We start from the raw sequence: 21,413 nt of genomic DNA on the forward strand, positions 1-21,413 counted from the left end.
GACCTTCGATGGTATATTGGCCGGCAAAATGCCCGCCTAATCCATACTCAATTAAATTTAGGTAATTGTCACATAAATTAATTTGATAAGAATTTATAAAAAATATTTCTCTTCACTCATGGTTGAGTGAGTGTTTCCACAAGAATTTTATTTGGAGAGGGAAAATTCTGAAGAAGGGAGTGAACAATAAGTTGAATTCGCGGCTTGAATTTAGCAAGGACTGTCACTTGAAATATTGTTACCTCTTTGAAAATCGATACTGTTGGAGTGGATTGTTGGTATATCTTGTATCCCGATACTCGTTTGACCCCGAACGGGGAAGACACACCGGTTGGACCTCGACAAGGTGAGCGTGCGGCTGGCGCGCGAGCTCGTTGCAGCAATACGTGCACAAGCTTCACATACACATGAAAACGAGATCCAAGGATGAAGGGAGCAGGAGGATGCCATCCAAAGGGATAGAGGCAATATCGTTTGAACGGGGCAAAGTAGAGTCCAGGGAGGCTCTACTACTCGAGCGTCCAAATGCGCCAGCGCAATCCCTGCACGTTCTGCACCTCTCGCTGCTGTTGTAATAACCCCAGTAGATCATAACTACATATATACCAGAGACAATGTCCTCCGAGTACATTGCGCACGTATCCTAGAGCAATCCCACGTTATTCACTTGATCCAGTTGCTCGGGGACACAAATTGCTCGACTTCTCCGGGAATAACTTGGAAAACTTGGACTTGCGTTTGGGGCGACAATTTTTGACAAGGAAATATGGATAGATCAGTGTGGAATAGCTCTTTTATGGAATATAGTATATAGTTGTTTACAATCCCTGAATTTTTAACAATCTTTTTTATATAGCGATACAACAGTTAACGATATTATTTTTATCAGTGAATTTCGCTCAATAAGATATCGAAATGCATTTTTTAGGTGTCATGGAAGTATTTCCGAACATTTTTCCTTTTTTGAAAAGCTTGAAAAGCTTGAAAATTTGAAAAACTGATGAATTACGCGAATTTTCATTGATATCAACGCCCAGGGCGCAACAATGGTACATACAAATGTTTTCATTAAAAATTTCAGGATTTCTTTGTAATGAACTTCTCGATCACGGATTTTAAAAAATACATTCCCCGAAAAATTCCTGGGGACTTTAATCCCTCTCTAATTTATTCCTCTAATAGATCGTTCCTCCTCCCCAGTGATGACGAGAAGTCATAGAGAAGTCCTGGATCCGAATTGATAATTAAACAACCCTCTCGATAAACAAAAAAAAACCACTGGTTAATCAATAACTCGAAGTATGAATTAATGATGGAGAGTCTTTGGCTTCATTTATTATCCATCCGAAGACATACACCTCATGAATGCCCAATAATCCGTCACTCTACCGAGCAAACGAGCGTTCTCTTCATGAATCACGTGGCGCCAAACTCCCCAGAGTGAAAACCATATATATTTCCAAGTATACATATAACTATAACGTTATAAGCTATGAGGTTTGTACATATCCTCCTCCCCTTCACCCCCCTTGGCATGTTTCTCCCTCATTTGTGTGTGTGGAAACGGTTAACCCGGGTGTTTTCTCTCACTCCAGGATAGTCCCTTTCACTTCGTCTACTAACTCCAGCTACCAAGGAGCACTGGAGAAGAATAAACACCGTGAGACCGAGTCTCGATAACTCTGGCCATTTTACGAGCTGTCTTCTCCTCCTTCCAGGGAAGTTGAATTGAAAAGAAATGGAGATTTTTCTAGACAAAGACAGATAAACATAACAATTGGATGTTTTATTTATGACAATTGTAATGCTTCGATCAAATTTTGGGTCACGAAAAAATTGAATTTAATTACGGAATCAATTACGCGAGTTATCAGGGGGTGGAATTCAGATTTTTATCGTTTTATCATTTTCATGATTTTTACATTCCACCGGCATTCCACCGACATTCCACCGACATTCCGCTGACATACCACAGATTACCTTGAAAATGGGCCAGCCGATGGGCGAAGATCAATCAAATAGAAATAAAAAAAAAATCTATTGATGAAATACCAAACACTCAGCCGTACAGATGATCTCGGTCTTGATGGGCTTCCCCACTGATTTGATAGTTTATCAAGAGATCCCAAGATTATTCATCACAATATGAACCAGAGCGTTATTGAAAACAATCGATCACCCGAAATCGCGCGATCTCGAAGACACCTTGGACCCCTATCTTATCACCTGGTGATCTCTTCAGGGGGCGTGTCATCTCAATCTCCTCTCGCGCATGTAGCATTTCCCTTCAGCCCCAAAGGAATCAGAAGGCCCCCTCCCCTATGAAAAAAAAAAAAGGAATCCCAAGAAAAAAGACATTCCTCGATGTCTGGGGACCAGCTAATAAAATCGTCCTACCTTGATTCCTCATGTATACAACGAGGGGAAAAAATGGAAATAATAAAGAAAAATATGTGTGTAAGAAAGAAGGATTTTTTATCTGATCGAATCATCTGAATATCGAGCAATAAAAAGTGAAGCTTCCAGATTGTATCTTCCTCTTCTTTACCGTAGGTGGAAAGGTGGAATCGAGGAGGAGGGGGAGGTGGAGGAGTAAGGAGGTAGAAACCCCCTTAACCCCCTAGACAATCCGCTGGCGCCGAGTTGCCCAGTGCTTCGTATATTATTTCCCAAGTCTTCCCAAAACTTATATACACACTTGTGTGTCGTTCATTCTTTCTCTCGCTTCTTTATTTCTTCACTAAATTTCTTGTCCGAGTCGAACCTGGTCAGCTTAATAAGAACAGTTTACTGCTTGAAGACACTTTTTTTTCTCAATCTCCGTCATGAATTTATGAGATACTGCTGGTGACTATTTATTTTTCTTTGTTTCAATATTTTTGATTCTATTTTGGTTGCAGATTTCAATTCGAAAAGAGAAAATTGTCGTCCTTGTCGTTCTTGCAAAGGAATTGGGTCTTTCGAAATTTTGAGAAAGCTTTTCCTCCCTTCATGTCCATTTCTAGTGGTATAGATTAGTTATGTATTGATAAGAGTGGTGTAAATGAAAGAATGAATCGAGATGATACTGAATTTTATTTTGTTTTGGTATTGAATTTTCGAGGAAAATGAGACAATGAATCGAGTAAACATCTATTCCTTCTAACTTCTTCGCATCGCCTGTATATTTTGAATCTCTGCAAAACAAATATTATAATATAGTACAATTCAGTCGTTTACAACCCGACATTTCTCTTTTTATCGCACATTATTCTCTCTTAATAGTTAAGCATTATACACAAATATCAGCATAATAATTACTATCGTTACAAATAATATTACTTAATCGATGGTAAATCTCTGTATGTACAGGCTATCACACATTATAATTGAAATAATTATTTTACAATTTTTGGAGGCGTTTCTCCGACTCACTTCCTCATAACTTAAATCAGTGAAGTTTACATCGAGAAAATTTAACTATGTACAAATGTCTTTCTCTCTCCCGCGGGCAATAACGAACAAAACTATACAATACAGCATTCCAATTGGACTTGAATTTAATGTGTGGACAATATGATAGTTAAAGGACCTAGAATATCGCAAGCGTCACAATTTCGACAGTCTAATCCTTAAAAACAATTTCCATGACTTTTTGGTTAGCAAAACGAGGCACTGATGTGGCTAAACTTGTACATTATTTCAATAAAAAAAAACCCAGTCATTCCTCCTGGGAAAAGCAAACGCATCAGTTTCAATGAAATAAAACAGTCGCAAACTCTTCAAAACTCTATTTCAACGCTCAATAATACTATTGATCGCACTCAATAAATTCACCCTGTCATCTATTTTATCTCGCTCTGAGAAAAAAAAATGTTGACTAAGAAGTTTCACTAGACGCAATAAAATATCAAAATTCAAGTTAAAAACGTTGAAATAAATGAAATTATTGATAACATCCCGTATTTTTAAAATAACCTCTTGTCTCGAATTAGTGAATCTTCTACATGAGGAGTGGTTTGCAGAATTTTCCGTGGGTTGAAATGGAATATTGAAAAATATGATTTAGTACTAAGTGAAAAAAAATGAAATAATAGGGGATGAATTGAGACGATGAGAAAGAGGAAGAGAAAGAGGAATGCTGGTGGGATTAAAACAAGTTAGCTCAGTATGCAGTGGCTTGATGATGCATAAGGGTGTGATTGAAGTGGTGTCCTAGGTGATGGGGTGGTGGTGGGCCGGGCAATGGGCTGTGCTGGGGTCCAACAGTCGGTGGTTGGCAGACATACCACTCGGTTAACTCTGGCCCCCTCGAGGGATGGTTGTTTGTCGTTGGGTTGGTTGGTGTTACTGTTGGTACTATCGAGGGTGGCTGGGGTGATTCTGTGTGTCCAGTCACTGATAAGCTTCCACCACTGCTGCTACTCTCCTCACCCTCGCTCTCGTATCCACCGCCCAGTTTTCCTTCACCCAGAGTCATACCGTGCACCTTGAAATTACAAAAGCCCTCATTATTTAATGAACCATGAATTTAATCATGATGTTTTAATTAAGCCGGTGGAGACGTGATGAGAGCCCTCCGGCAGTCACTTCTCAATATTTTTTTTTATTTAATTTTTTTTTTTTTTTCGTTGTCTCTTCTTCATAATTCAACTGGCAAATCTCGGCGACTGGCTTCCGCGAATCCACGGGTCTCGAGGGAACCCCTTATCGTCCACGTATCTACAGAAGTCAGTTGGGTCAGGCCCTCCTTCAACCCTATATTATTTTCATTTCTCTCTATCCCTCTCTACCCGAAACAGGAATTCACAGACGTAATTTTCTATTAATATTCCACGCTCGGTCGTGCGTTAAAACCGCTCACGTATTATTCAGAACATTTTTCCTACATTTCTGGGGTATCGTTTGTTTGTATTCAATTTATTCTCACTATTCTCGGAAAATTCATTCGGATAATTCAATACTGGATTTTAAATTCATAAAAATTAAACTCTCCATATCATGTTAATAAACCGTCCTCGCCTATTCCGCCCTTCGTACAATATCCAAACACCGGAATAAAAGCACAATGAGAATTTATTCTTACCTTCATGTGTTTACGCAACGAGCTGGGATGTGTGTATGACTTGTCACATCCAGATACCCGACAGTTGTACGGCTTGTCCGATGTGTGAACATGACTGTGCTTCTTGCGATCGCTGCTATTTGCAAATCGTCTCTCGCATCCTGAATATTCGCACTTGAATGGTTTCTCTCCTGAAAGAAAAAAAAAATCGAATCCAATTAGAAATAATTAGAAATAATTGACCACCAAAAGAAAACCGCAAAAACAATTACAACGGTTAGTACTGAATAAAAAGTAAATAAAGTAAATAAATAAGCGGGCAATCCCAGGCTTCGTGTCTCGTTGAAGTTAAAGCATAGGAAAAGACTCGGGGAAAAGATATCGAGAGATAAGGTCTCCTGAGCACGAATGGCCGCCCTCGGAACTCACCCTCTCCCTGCGGTAGGGAAACGCGTCTCCGAGCCCTGGAAAAAGGAGTGGAAAAAGAAGGAGACGAGCGGGGGAAAGAGGAAAAAGAGTGGCGTGACTTTATTTATATCAACCGGAAGTTGACGGAGAATATATTTCAGACGCCAGCCCCACTGCCAAGAGTGCCCTCTCTCCTCACCAGAGGCGCGAAAACGGAAGTGCAAAGTTGGTGGATTTTTTTTACACCAACTTTTTCCCTCTTACTTCCACCATTTCCCACACCCTTCCCCAGTTTTTATCTTCTTCTAACGTTGAAAATGGTGAATCCACTTCCTGAAGGAATAAAAATCCACCGCACGAAACGACAATGAGATAAAAAAAAGGAACAAGTCGAGACAAAGGATAATAGAAAGGGGGTAGAGAAGAACTGTTTGACTAATTCATTGTAAACTAATTGGTTATTCGTTTCACGGTGGACTGAGAAGTGTGATAAACGCATTTGGCTTGGCTTGTCCGATATGTCAACGTGACACGGATTATATTCAAATCGACGGTGCACAGTTGGACGTCGCACACCAGCGCAAAATCGCAAGAAGGTCCTTTTCCTGCTCCCGAGGAAGAATCCTTTAAATATTTATGAAGCTAACGGCAAGAATTCCATGGACCTCGACAACTTTCTAGAAAATTCTATTGAGTTTTATTGTGTCACGGGGGAAAGCTAAGTACGTTATCTCAAAAATTTACTGGAAATTAGTCTTGAAAGGTCGTGTACGGTTTCTCAGTTGCTACATTATTGATAGGATCGTTTCGATAAAAACACTCGATGAATTTATCATCATGAGAAATTATTGCCCTTATAATCATTATTGTATATTGCGTCGATTCACTTCGAGCATGGTGTATCGAATCGGTATCGAATGGTTACATGATTCTAACCGACTCGGTTCTCAACTCGGAACTTCAGGCTTATGAGCCTATCAACTTGGGAAGGCTATTCCCATTTATGTGCATTTTATTATTTCGGGGTCAAGTGCATTTGTACTATAATTTTATTGCAAATTGCAAAAAAAAAATTGGAGGACTCATTTTTTTTGGAGGAAAGGATGACTCCTCTAATGGAGGTACATATTTGATGATTTCGAGGTGAACTGAAAGAAATATTTCAGACTGACCAGCTCCGGGTTCAAAATTTTTTCAAAATCAGTAATTTTTCAGCAATGCAATCCAATTTCTACATTCACCGTCCTCAATCACCGAAACCTGAGAAGACGAGGGTGCCACCTTCTAGCACAATAAGACCACCAGAAGAAAAATAAAAAGAAAAAAGTTCGAAACGATTAATAATATTTCAAATCTGTCTGTGCCAGAGGGAGAATGAAGCGTTGAAGAAGGGGGCAGACAACTCGGTAGCGCGTTGGCAAATAAATAGAAGATAAATAAAAACTATATACATTTCTATTCTGTCATACGGTTGCGTGTGCAGATGGCAACAATGTGGGCCCCAGCTATCCCCCCAATGAAATATTGCCCGCGTTTGTGTGTCTCACCTCTGGCCAAAAAATCATACGATGCAGACTCTCATCCTCGAATGCCCCGTCGGCTCGTGCAATCCACGGAGTCAAATTCAAACTCGAATAATATTTGACTCGACGATTCTAAAGGGGTGGGATGAATTGAAAGAAAGACAAAATCATTTGAAAAAGGGATGGGCGAGAGTGAGTGAATCAGCGGCGCGCGCTATTCCCCGATACAATTTTTCGAGTCGGTGTATCGTGTTATGACTTTCAGAATGGGGAGCACAATGGTCCAGATCCGAGGATGGATAAAATAGTTATTATAATCGTTTGGTCCCGGGGACTTGTGGGATGGGGTCCGATCCCACTTTCAAAGCTGCTCCCTCACTCATTGGGCCCGCTCGAGACAGACAACGATGACTTTAAGAATACGTGTGAATTCAAATGGAATCGAATGGCAGACAAAATCATATCAGAAATTACACCCGATTAGTGATGAAACGTTTATTTTCACTAAATATTCCATAAACTCCTTTTATTTTACATATTATATTATATGAATATATGTAAAAAAAAGTATACCGAATGCTGCATTATTAGAAACAAATTTTCCTCGACGTGTCACAAAGGGAAAATTCTGAATAACTTTCAAGTCCACATTCCTTGGCAATTTAGTAAAATCCCCGGATATAGAAAATCTGAGGAGTAATTTATCAGTAAGAAGTCAGTCCTGAAAAAGATTTTTCAATCTTTGGTCCACTTTCAGGAAGGAAGCTCATTGAGCCGCAGTTTTCGGGAAAAAAGGTATAAAAAAATACATTGAAACGAGTGATATATGGGCGTAGGGTATTGTGAAGAGTGTGCAACGGGTCCTGCAGGCCAATGGGCCCAAGTATAATGGATGATTTTTCGCGTCTATTGTATCGAGGAGTAGGCCTAGGACACCATTCCCCACACCATACATTGTTATTGAGGATAGAAATCCCCTCCCTTCCCCTCCCTGCCACTTCTGGTGATGCACACCTTCTCACTTTTCCACCTATTCTCTATTTCATTCTTCATCTGGTGGAGAAGAGGAAGAGAAAAAAAAGTGGAATCGAATTGGAAGAATGGTTGATCGGTTCCACCTCCTGCCACCGCCACTCATTCTCGGTGAGTTCTCGAGTGGATAATTTTCTTGTTATTCGTTGGACATTAAGGGAACGAGCGAAGGCCCTCCAAGTGTAAATCGATCTGCGACGATTTGACACTGAAAGTGTAGGAGACGATGAGAAACAAGATGTGATCCTTGATAAAGAATTTTTGGAGAACGAGAAAGAGGAGATGAGAGACCAGTGATAACTATCGAGGGATTAACTCCTGAGATATTGGATCTAGATAAAAGCGGGGATACGACTTTTTTTTTTTAATTCCTTCGAATTCTTAATCTTTGGGAGTCATGTTTTACTCGGAAACACATGGAGACGAAAGAACAAGCGTTTACCGATCTGGGGGATCATGACACGCCTCGTCGACTTCTCGGGGGCTTTCGCGTGTTGCCAAAAACACGGGAGAGATTAGGAGAAGAGGAAAGTTATTCTCTGAAGGATCTGGAGGTTTAAAAGAACCGCAAATCCATGGGTAAGCGTAAAACTACTGGTTGATGCGCTACCATCATTCCGCCATGTTGGCTATGAAAAGGAAGAGCAGATGTTTCGATTCTATCCGACTGTGGTAATTCGAGTGTTTGTGTATATGCCCACGGACTAGACTGCTATTGATGATGTTTACTTGAGTAGCTAATTCATTTCCACCTTTGTGAGCATTCATTTGAGTTTAATTAGAAGGTATAATGATTTCTCCATTTGTTACTCTTTTGAGATTATGACAAATATCAAACGGGATTTGACATCGACGAATCAATAACACATGGAAATAAATACGAAATATATACATAGAAATATTTTAAAATAATAATTGCATTGTATGCAAAAGCGTGTGGTTAAAAAAAGTGAGCGACTAACTCGGAGAAATCCGAGAATGAGAATGAAAATTCGTATCTTGATTTCCTGAAAATTCGGTAGCACATACGTCTGAACGTGAGGGGCAGTTTAGGGTCGTGTATCCTCGCTGGTTATCCGAGCTCGTGATGCTACCGTCGCGAGCCACCAGCATCCCACATCCAAGAACTTCAACCCAAACGTGTGTTTCCTCCTTTTTTCTCCACCTCACCGCAATATACCACCGCAGTTCCAGTTCCACCCGACTATATCGTGTTTATGCAAACACACGCGTGTTTGCGAGTTAGAAAAGAGAAGTTGAGGATGGAGATCTTGTGAGACTTTCAGAAACTGCTGGATTGATAAAAGATAGGGGCGCCATGGAGAATGGTATGCCAGGTACGTATAGAGTTACCTCTGGAGACACCAGCATGATTATCCACATTCGTGGCGAATGTTCGGGGAATTGGCTCGTTTGATTCTGAGGATTTTCAGACAATTTCTGATCAACTCTCCTCATCTCTCCTCATCTCTCCTCATCTCTCCTCATATCACCGTTCCAGACTAATGGCCTCTTCCTATATAAAACTTTATTCCACTCCCGACGAAAAGTTCACATTATTCGTGGAACTTGTCACGTTCGTTGTGTTATGCTTTATGTTTTGTTTCTTGTCATTTTATTTGGACACTGACCCGTTTGTATATAGTTGTCACAGCGAGGGTATCTCAGCACCGATCTGTGGTAATTGAATATCTCCAGGCGAAAGAATGGTCGCTGCATATGTGCCACCAACGGTTCAGAAATATTTCCACTGATTTCAACCAAATAAATCAGCCCTTCCTCATCTGTTTCCAATTAATTACTCGATTGATCTATGAGTATCGCAAAAATTAATAAATAATAAAAAAAATATTAACTATAAATATTTAAATGCCCAAATCGAGGGACTTCTTCCAAAACAATAGGTCTTCAACATCGAACTCAACTATTTTTATAATTCAATTTATTTGAAATTTATCAAAATAATAGTCAATAACTCAGGATTAAATGAATATAGAGTAAATAAATAATAAATTCTCTACTTTGATGATGTTTTCACGCGTATTCTGTCTCCAGGTGATAACAAAATGGTTCGGCCAATTTCTACAAAAGTATGTTAAACCTCGAATAAAGAACATCCGGTGTAGGAAGAGCGTTAAAAACGTTCAAACGAGCATACGACTGAAGACTGGACAACTAGTAAATACCTATTGAGCTACAACCATCCCTCTGGTTTACTGTAAAGAAGCGTGCCAAAGGTACATGGACAACACAAGCCCTTGGAGGGTCCTTCAAACGCCAAATCTCCCCCTAGCATTCTCAAGGTCTTTTCCTCTCAGGGCATTGAGTCAAGAGTTTGCCCAAACTTTTAAAGCCAGGGCATAACAGTCTACCCAAAGGAAAATCCCGAACTTTGGCACCCCCCGAACGCAAAACCATCTCCAAACGAGAAAAAATGAGAAAGAATCATTGAGCAAATAGAGGGAGTGAGGAAGAACTAGAGGTGGAGGTAAACGAGAGAGAAAGAGGATTTCTCTTATTGTTGGTCAGTGCTAAACGCTAGGAAATCCTGGAGAACCACCAACTGGCTTGTTAGAGTTGTCTATTGTCCATGGAAAAAATTTTCCCTCCAATTCTTGAGATTTCTCTTCATCTCCCGTTTTTCCCCTCATCTCATTCTCATTTTCAACATTTTCACTCGAAAAAGCTTAAATCAACTCGACCGTGCACTAAAACTATTTTACATTTTTTTTTTTCGGGGGGCAAGGAATAAATCCTGGGATTAGCAGTTGTATTTTTCGGTGTGAGTAAATTGTGTCGGAGTGTTTCTCTTATTTGCGTGTCTGCCGATCTTTCTCACCGGGTGTCAACACTAAAGGGGGATGCTAGTGGGGGTGGAGGGAATAGGCAATGATGACTGTGAATAATGAAGACGAGGAGATGACAGAGAAATTAAGAAGGGCATTATTGGGGCTCAGGAGCAGTATTTGAGAGAGTTTGGAGATGTAACTTTTAGTCACAGTTAATTTCGTTAGCGGACCCTTGGTCATTAATAGATCGAGGAGGAAGATCGATTGGTATTTATTGACTGACAATGATTCAACGGATTTTTAAATCTCACAGGTCTGACCCCTTTTGTCTTGTTTTTTTTTTTTATTTTTCATCTCCTTGGAGGATGGTTCTGAGACTTTAACACACACTTGGCCCCTCTGGTCTATTCTCATGTCTCGCGTGTGGCCAGTTTGGCTTATTAATGAACGGCTGGGGGTCATCTAATGACTGGACACAGGGCGTGGCGGGAAGATTGCTAAATCAGAGGATGGGTAAAGGAGGGCAGGAGTTATCCACTTGGCCTCTGAGAACGGTGAAATCGGTATGAGGCCCTTTCTGACTCTCCTTAACACCCACAAGAATGGTTTAATGACCCTGCACTTTCGAGAGAATCATTAATTATCACCATTCATTGGCAGATGTTTTTGAAATCTGGGCTGGAATTTATATACAGATATTTTCAGGGAACGCGCACAACTATTTTTGTTTCTTTTTTTTAATTCAAACATAGCATGACTTGGAAAAACAAATCGCACACGAAATTCCTTCAAAATTAAATAAAACATGCACTGCATTTAAAAATTTTCAATTCGCAAAAAATCTCGGATAATTATTTAAAAAATGGCTAGCTAAGCAGGTGATTCCCCAACAACTCTCATATAATTATACCAAAACTATCGCAGAGGCCTCATCTCCTGGAGCACTGAGTGGCATCAAACATTTCAATGAAACCCCCACCGGAAAAAATATCACCAGCGTCTACAAGACGACGTAAACTATCTAAAAAATAAAAATAATAAAAAAAAATAATCGTATCCTCCAACGATTGAATGTGAACCCGTGTATGAGAAGGAGACAGAGGGAATACGAATGCAGGAGAAGAACATAATGTTTCCCACAGCGCGCGGAGTTGTATATTTTACGATATGGCGAGCAATTTGACATCTCGCACGAGACATAATTCACCCTCTCACCCACACTAAGCCATCCGAGTAACACATCCACACGTGTACTTCATATTTGAGTTGGATGTGTATGAAAGAAAAAAAAAGTACGATAGAAAAAATAAGTGAACCACACACTGGTCGTCATTGGTTGAATGAGTGTGGGTGTAAAATGTATAGAGGGACAAGCGAGTGGATAGAATGAGAGGTAAAAAAAAAAGTAAAGGGTTGGCAGAATATTCTGGGTGTATGGTAGTCTTGTGTGTGCGTTGGAGCGCATCGAAACCATTAGAGGGCTGAGGGCTGAGGGCCTCTTCGTAAATATAACGGACGGTCCACCTTCCCGCGCCCGGTTTTGTTTATCTCCCCCTTTTTTTTTACCACATTTGCTTTTTTTATTTGATCCTTTTTTTGGTTTTGTCTCAAGTAACTTTTTATTATTCCACCGCCTCCTTTTTTTTTTCTTGCAAACTGATTCATTTCTGGGCACTGCAGTTCGCGGGGCTATATTCTTTTTATTTAAAAGCCTGATATGCCGTTGGCGTGCTTAGGCACCGTTTCACGGTGCAATTTTATTTATTGGAATTTTGCGAAACGACCGAGGCGAATATATTCTTCCTCTCTCTATTTTTTCGACCATTTTCTTTTGCCGTGGGAGATGGTTTGTCCCTCATCTCTCACTTTAATCGAGTGTAATTATCAGAGGGACCAAATGGAAATGCTCCTGCCGATTTCGGTGGATATTTTATTCATTTATTTTTCTTTCAAACCGATGTGATCAGTCACTGACAAAAAATACTCCCACTATTTTCCAAAAAATTGTATTTCCCAGGAATTAACGAGTTCCAGTTATTTACGATACGCCACAGTAAACCGGGACTCCAGAGTCACATTCTCCACCCAGAGTTGGCAATATACTTTGCAAACATTTACAATCTGCAAGTCGTTTCCCGCTCCCTTAAATCCGAAAACCCATTGAACAGCGGTCGCTGGAAAAACATCTCCATTTTTTTTAAATCGAAAATATAACCGGAACGTTCACCAACCTATTCGACTCCAACGGACCCAACGGACCCAGAATTGAGGACTACCTCCACAATTTCCACTATACCACTTGATAACTCACGATAACGACGACTAAACCACGATAATTATCTAATACATGCCTCCGAGTGTCATTCCATAAATATTTACAAGCCAATTCCATCCACTAGTATTCTCCGGGAAACAACTGTTACATTTACGATCCCAGAAATAATCATTAAATAGTAGGACAAGAGGTATATTTCAAAAAATATCCCACGAACGTCAATGGTGACACAAAAACTTATGTATCATTTCATTAATTGGCTGTAGATTTAATTGGATTCTTGGTCTCGCATGGGATACACTCAGAGTGATCCAAATTTTTTGAATTCTCGTTCTGACTTGGTTGACCTGGGTTTCGAGAGCTGGGTCAGACATTTGATTTGATTTTTTTTTTTATTTTCACCTCTCGCTCGGAGAATTTCAACGTCCTTCTGTATTATAGATAGGGAAGTGGACTAATTCCACCGATACCAAACAGCAGTTTGGGAAAAAAAAAGGCTTGAGGCAAAAAAGGGGATATCGTGTTACGAAATTAAATTACAATGAAATTGTGAATAGGGCCCCGAATGTGTCAAGCTGATGATTTTGATGGGGCATGTTACAACCCGTTTGTTATTTAGGTCCCACGGGAGAATTTTTTGCATTCCTCATTGCAATGTGAATTAAATAATCAAAAATGTAACAGACACATCCCCCGATAATGATAATAATAATTAGGTACATGTAATTTACAGATAATTATGAATAATGGATTCCTTGGAAGATGGAGATAATTAGAGAGAATAATAATGAAGGAGTATTTCCAATTTGATTGTGAATACTGGATTTTTCTTAACAATTTCTCCCCTGGGAACCTACAGACTGGTATAATGCGAGAATGAGGGAAGAGGAGGACCAAACGAACGGCCCAACATTCCACTGGTCGACCCGCGACCCCCGACCCTCGCTCCCTAAATCATCCAACGCTCGCAATTCCGTTTTTCGTTTCCACCCCGTTCGTAAAAATAGAACAATAATTTTCATAAAATTTTCATCCAAATCCCCCACCTCCAAAAACACCCATCCATTCCATTCCATTTTCTATTTTCAACAACAAATTAATAGCCCATGAATATCCAATACTTTTATATTTGATATATTCATTTAATATATTGACTATTAGTCGATCAATAGCCGGACAGTATGAAAACCCGAAATTTATTGAATTTCAAGATGAGTGGATTTTCGGAATGGTTTTATTTCAAATTGGATAAATGTTTGTGATATTGAAAATTTGAGAAATATCTTAGAGTATTTTTTATTCAATTTTATCCAGTGCGATATCCTATATTATAACTTCATCCCTGAAAACCCCTGAATGACTCCCAGTCCACAATTCAGTCCGCCACAGTAGTGTATTCCCCACTGGCATTTAAACGTTCCAAGAAAGTATACTATTACAGCAACTCGATATTTTCTCGATGATCGTCATTGTCCTCGGCATTCCCCCTGATGTAGAAATCCACAGATACAGCTACTGTGTTTGGATCGTGAGGAAGTCCACGATGATTCACCCCGTCTTCGGTTACCCATTCTCATCGTCAATCTTTCAGTGAAGATGAGAAACTAGGAGATGATGAGAAACAGTTCCAAACAAACTGAACATTCTTATTCTCGTTTTGAAAATAAAATTCTGGTTTCAATCACATCCCAGCCGAGAATATATTTCATCAAAACAATTACAACCAAATGCTCAAAAGGCGTATAAAAATCGTTAGAGGCCTGGTAAATGCTGGTGAAAATTCTCCCCCACGCGAGGTCTGAGATTATTTTCTCAGCTGGTTCTAACCGAGAGAAGCCAATCTTGGCAATGAGACATGGAACAATTAAGACACGTCTAACTATGTTTTCACAGAAGCCTGGTGACACGTAGTTGTCACGTCAATGTCAATCCAAATGCATCAGACCTAACCTACAAATCCAAATAACCGCTGAATGCATCCCTAACCTCATTACAGAAAGATTGTAAAACCTATCAGACTTTAATGCGAAAAAAAAACCTGCAATGCGCGGAAGAATTTATTTCCCGAATAATAGAAAATGCGAGGAAGTCCTCAATTTTTTTCAATATCTGATTCATCCACTTGGTTTGAGAAGAAAATACGGACTAGCCCGAAGTAGTTTTACCCCTAGGCCGAAAAGAGCGGAACGCCCCAGCGTTTTATGCTCATAGAACGTAAAAATTCAAGTGACGTCTCAACTCGGTGAATGAATAGTTTAATTGCGAGACTAGGTATATTATTGGCAGTTTGAGTGGGCGGTAACGGATATTTCTTGCTCGTTGGTGGGTTCACAATATTGCCATGTGAACAAGAGAGATGAGAAGTGGTAGCGTTGAGACGCGCCCCGAGGCACCGCGGCATTTTGCAACAAATCTCCACTTGTCTAAATCAGTTTCAAGTGAGATAAGTGTTTTAGCCCCCGAGGCCCTTAAAAACTCCCACACACTCTGATATATAAGATTGAGTTGGTGATCTTGATGAGCTGGTGTTACGAGCAAATGGTGCCGTCGGACCGCTCATGCCACCTAACCTCAACGCCCTCCATTCCCTCATTCACGTCATTAAAATCTCATAATCAACGAATTTATCAATTCAAACTTTGATGAATTCCCTGGCTCGTTAGTCAAGACAAGTCAGATGGACTCTCCATCCCACGAAATGATGAAACCACACGTTGGAAAACGGTAGGCCTGATATTCAACATGGCTGCCACATCGCGTGTACACCAGTCCCAACGGATATTCCAGTGCAGAAAAAAAAAAAATCCCAACAAACACATCCAACTGTATCCCAACCCAAATGATAATTACGTACTCGTTGAAAGACTCGGAAAATAATCACCGATAGCCAATAAATTATTCGAGCCCCCCATTAGAACTCTCTCGCGATGTACCAAAAAATTATTGCAAAATTTTTATTGAAATTCAAACGTGACAAAAATAAATGATTCACGCAAAGTGAATGAGGGTCATTAAAAAATAAGAAGGAGATGAAAAAAATAGTGGGCAAACGAGTTGGAATATGGCAGTGCGTAACCATTTACGTTCACGTTGTGCCCCCCTTAGGTTTTTATCTCAGGGGTAGGGTTGGTCCCCCCCTTCGACAACAAGACCGGGGCCTACTTAACGCTTATTCCAACACCCCTCGAAAAGACTCATCCCGTATCATCCCCCTGTTCTTTAGTTAGTATATACCTCCCCCCCCCCCTCTTGGAACCCCTATTTTTCACCAATGAGAGACAACTCAGTGAGGGGGAATCCCATTGTCATTTACTCACTAACCAATCATAAGTGCGCGTGCGCGCACATGCCGATCAACAGAGATGCTGTACACAAATGAATAATACACATGGGGGTTGGTGATGCCGCTTCCGTGACGCTTTTTAACGCGAATCAATTTTAAGGACTAATGGGCCTATGTCCTCAGGCACATCTGGGGATCATGTGTTTTTTTTTCACTGGATCAATAGGCAAATTTATGGATTTCATTCTTCCCAGGGAGGTGACGAGCTATTGTTTGATATTGTCATTGATATTCGCGAGATTTGGGTAATTGGCGATATTGAAAAGTACTTTTTTTCAATTACGAGGCTCGAGGGTTTATCATCCATTTTTCAAATTATTGGACATGTGAATTTAGTGAAAGCGTTATGCCCTTTGATAACACTCGATCTTCGATTTTTCCTATTCAATTATATCTTCAATATTCGCGAATACAATCCAGCATCAACGCCGCTCAGTCTAAAATCTATTCACGTATAACTCCGAAAGGAATTCCAATGATTCTCAATTAATTTCCCAGGCTATGATCTGAGTATTGTTCGAAATAATAATAACAATCGATAACATCTATCGAGATTCAATTTTTTAAATGAAAACAATTTAACGCCACATCAGTATTAATAATGCCAACACGGAGAGAAATATTTAGTAAAAATTACGGAACTTTCAGTTCACTTACCGATTACGGAGTTGATTCGAAAAATTTAAGTGACGGTATCGTTATTTTTCACCGATAATTCAGATAAAAATTACGGAACACCGCGGAAAAATTCCGTGACTTTAGATAAAAATTACGTGACAGTTCCGTAAACTTTCCGACAACCACATTTCGCTCCAGAATTACGAAAAATACACGTAATTTTTATTTAATATTTCTCTCAGTGAACCTTCTCCAATTCCATGTATCCATTCTCTCAACTCTTTCTCATTATCATCATCCATTGTTTCCCAACCAAAATCAAAATCCGCATTAATCCCAATTATTCAAACAACTGTGATCTCAAATTTGTATTAAACTCCAATAACAGTTATTCACAATGTCATCCCCGTAACTCACCTCCATATGCAGAGGTAAAATTCCGATTCTTATCCATACCAAATATGTACACAGTACAAGTAAATATTTGGGTTTGCTTTCATATACCCGTGATTCTCAACGACAATGCGCGTGTACACTCTGGCAAAAGCGTTTATACATTCCACTTCTCCCTCTATCATCCAAAGGGTATGTGGGCACACCCATAAACCCCGTTCCTCGACTATAATACTGGCGAGGTCCCATGGAATACAATATGAACCCCGTATATGAGCCACACAGGCCAATATGCGACTTCAAACGTTGTCGACGAATTCAAGACAAAGGGGAGTACTCCATAAAAAAAGCCAGTTGAAGTGCAAAAAAAAAAAAACCCCTCCCCAACCTTTCAATTGTCTTCTAAAAAACGCCAATTTATTTCAACGCTTCCGAATGAACTTAGAAAAGCCAAAAATAAACACAAACAATCAAAAATAGAGGGGGATTTATTCTCAACTTTATTTCCCTACCTTTTCGCCCCATTTTTTTCTTCATTTTTCAATTTTATTTTCATTTATTGTTTTTATTTAAAGTGAGAGAGAACTCTGGCCTGTTTTATTCCGCTGCGTTGTGCGTCATAAATACACGTGTGATTGCATCCCCGTGATTATTTACTGGGTAGCTGGGGCGTTAGAAATTGGTAGACGAAGTGCTCCTCGCACCAAGAGAAAATGAAACTGAAATTTAATCACGCGTGATATATAACTCACGTGAAATCCAGCGTCATACACACATTATCTCACTCCCCTGTACCAAAAGCCCGCAATCTATCTCTCTTTCGTACACGTGGCGGAAGTTACGAGCCGGAATGATTACGATCCTCATACGCTCGTTAATTAATCCAGGGTGTATTTGCATGGCAGTTATAACTCGGCGATATGCCCCGACGAGGCTAGATTCACTGAGTTATAACAACATGCGACACACCACTGCAAACCTCCCACAAGAATCATCTCTTAGTCCCGAAGTAAAACGATAAGACTTGGAAGAAGAACAAATGAAATATAATAATAAGAAGAAATTCTAACAAATTGGAAGGAGAGATGTGACGTAAGAAAGGGGCGTTAGTGAATCGAGTGAGATAAATAACGAGTATTTCGAGGGAAGCTGTGGAATTCGATGTGGAAATTCCACTGGGATCTCACCGTAGAATCAGAAATGGTGTAGGAATATGAGGTAAGGGGAATGAGAAAGAAGACGCCAGGCGTCAGAGCCCGTCGGACGCTATATTACCGCCTCAAAAACCAACCCGCAGGCTCTTACCTATGTCCTATAAACGTTATGTTAATGTAGAATCCCAACGATTCCCTCCCCACATCTCGACATAAAGAGCCACGATATATGGTCTGGTAATTTCTTAATTGCGAGCCCACGAAAATTCTTGTCATCGTAAAGAGACGCGAGATTATATTGGAAGGAGCCACGAGGCGCCAGTACCCCAGTGGGGGTAATAATTCTTCCAAATATTCTCCCCATTCCCATCATTGAATTCCCATCTGATGATAAAACTCCATCCAGAGCTCCAGAACAGTCTCACCAATAATTCATACCAAAATACCGATAGACAAGGTTAATTGATGTCACAGCCATGAGATTAATCGGAATAATTTGCGTAAAGAAGAGTCATGAATTGAATTGGGAGCGGAGGCGTTGAGATTTCACGATGAAAAATTGAGCCAACATTGTGATGGGAATCACGAAGAGTATCGCCTTACAACCGCAAAGTGGATCATAACCTCTTGGAGTGATTTGAGATTGGCAATCTCGATTACACAAGGGTATCGAGTTTAGTATCCCTGGGGGTAAAAGAATAGCAAGACTTCTTGGAATAAGAGTGCAGGTATTGAGGGGTACACCAAGATGGGCGTGTCTCCAGGTTGTCCCTCGAGAACTTGAGGTAGACAAATTCATAAGTTAAAAATTCACCAAGTCAATATAACTCGACTATCGACAATGGTGCATCGAATCGAGCACATACCCCATCATAAATACATCAGAAAGAAAATATGGAGAAACTCACCGGTATGCGTTCTCTTGTGAATCTTGAGGTTCTCCGATCTCGCAAAGACCTTTCCACAACCAGGGAATGGGCATGGAAACGGCTTTTCCCCGGTGTGCACCCTGATGTGATTGACGAGCTTGTACTTGGCCTTGAATGCCCTGCCATTCCTTGAGCATCCCTGCCAGAAGCACGCGTGCGTAGTGCACTCTGGTCCACCCACGTGTTCAACAGTCAGATGTGTGACAATGTCATGGAGTGAATTGAATAGTTTTCCACATAATTTACGACCAGGACCAGGACTGTCCTGATCAACCCACATGCACGACATCTCCTGTCTTTGGGAGCTGCCGCCAGTTCTCATGTACCTGAGAAAAGCACCGTGTGGATGATGACTCGGATGACTGACCGCTGGATGCTGTTGATGATGAATTGACGCCGGTGTCAGATGGGGTGCACTCAGATACTGATGGTGCGGTGGTAATCTAGCATCCTGTCCATAGTGTCCAGGATAGTGTCCAGCCGCAGCTAGCGGGTGCTGTCCAGGATGATGCGGAAATTGCTGCATTCCAGCAGCCGTACCATCGTGATGAAGCGGTGTAAATAATCCTAATCCACTCTCTGGTGTTGTTGGATTGGCCGTTGCATTGAACTCGTGCTCACGACGAAGAAGAAAATCACGAGCTGCATAGGATGGATGATGGCCCATGTGATGACCCATGTGAGGGCTCATGTGGCTCGCTGGATGGGGATGATGAGGTGGTGGATAGCCCTGGGGATGAAAGTGATGGTGCTGTTGCGATGGCGCTTCACCTGGCACCGGTTGAACACCAACATTACCATCCATCGCCTCTGCACCACCAGTCGGCGACAACTTTATCCCGAGATTGGCCAGATGATGGGGATGTGAGGACACTGTGTCCAAAAATGTATTCATCATTTTGATCGATTTACTGACTCTATTCAATCCTCAGTTAATTCCATTTAATTACAACACCGTTTATTCTTGCACGCACTTGCTACACAACACTCGATGAGTTCTTCACAATTATCTCTATAATCAATGACTATGAATATCTCTTTTTAAATCACTGGATGTATTTGAGTTCGTCAATCGGGATTAATCACTTTTTTTTTTTTGAGGTACCCTGAAAGAAACACTGATAATTCGGTTTTAACTTTTCTTCTCAGGAGACTAACAGGGTGGAAATTGATGCCTCGGGGGTTGAGCTGATGCTACACTAGCAACAAACTCTGAACCGACGAACAGGTAGAAAATCCAGCGTGTTCCTTGCTGCGTTCACAGCGGGACTGAGGTGGCACTCTGAGTTCTCACTGCGGGGCAACTCCTCGGCGCTCGAGTTCATCGTATTCCTCATCCCCACCATTCCACCATCCCCTCTCCATCAGCTGCTTGTACCACGTGATCAGAGTGTCAGCCAGTGGTAAGACAGCGGAGTAGATACCAGAGGTTGATTGGTGCTCGATGGACCATTAGATGCTGGAGGATGTTGGGGAACACTTGGGATACGTCTCTCAGACCTTGGGGGCGGAACTCTACCCATCGCGCATGACTCCATCCTCCGCCCATCAACGCCCCACCGCGGGGCGGCAACACCAGACCTTTTTTTCCCTTTTTTTTCTAAAATAAAAAAACAATTCTTTCTGTTACTGTACAACAGTCTTCACTTTTGGCATTTGAAAAATTCATTTGGCTTGTGTGTTTTGATGGTTTTGATGGTTTTGATGGTTTTGATTTATGAAACTACTGTTGACTGACTACAACGGACGCCTACGTCGCCTGGAGGATTTCAAGTATATAATAGCCATTGATTTAATCTACGAGACGTTGATCTACTTGTTATAGCCGGATATTATCGATTTATGGCTTGTCGAATTATACGCATTACACGCCTGTAAATTATCTGGATGAGCAGATTGGCATTT

At 40.7% G+C, this 21,413-nt stretch overlaps 1 protein-coding gene across 1 annotated transcript; it reads right to left on the bottom strand.

The window, feature by feature from the left end:
• Positions 1-3,090: 3,090 nt before the first annotated feature.
• LOC105262787 (zinc finger protein ZIC 4) lies at positions 3,091-20,762 on the bottom strand. Its single transcript, XM_011298566.1, has 3 exons — positions 19,488-20,762; positions 5,066-5,235; positions 3,091-4,468 (listed from the first exon to the last, which is right to left on the bottom strand). The coding sequence occupies exons 1-3, from the start codon at positions 20,404-20,406 to the stop codon at positions 4,145-4,147; spliced, it is 1,413 nt and encodes a 470-aa protein (XP_011296868.1). The 5' UTR covers positions 20,407-20,762; the 3' UTR covers positions 3,091-4,144.
• Positions 20,763-21,413: the final 651 nt, after the last annotated feature.

The sequence above is a fragment of the Fopius arisanus genome, unplaced genomic scaffold, assembly GCF_000806365.1.
Source record: "Fopius arisanus strain USDA-PBARC FA_bdor unplaced genomic scaffold, ASM80636v1 scaffold00011, whole genome shotgun sequence".
Classification (NCBI taxonomy): domain Eukaryota; kingdom Metazoa; phylum Arthropoda; class Insecta; order Hymenoptera; family Braconidae; genus Fopius; species Fopius arisanus.

Coding starts and splice junctions, on each gene's coding strand:
- LOC105262787 (XM_011298566.1), bottom strand. CDS start 20,406: ATGATGAATACATTTTTGGACACAGTGTCCTCACATCCCCATCATCTG. Junction 5,236..19,487: donor TCACAAGAGAACGCATACCG/GTGAGTTTCTCC, acceptor TTTTTCTTTCAG/GAGAGAAACCATTCAAGTGC. Junction 4,469..5,065: donor CGTTGCGTAAACACATGAAG/GTAAGAATAAAT, acceptor TGTAATTTCAAG/GTGCACGGTATGACTCTGGG.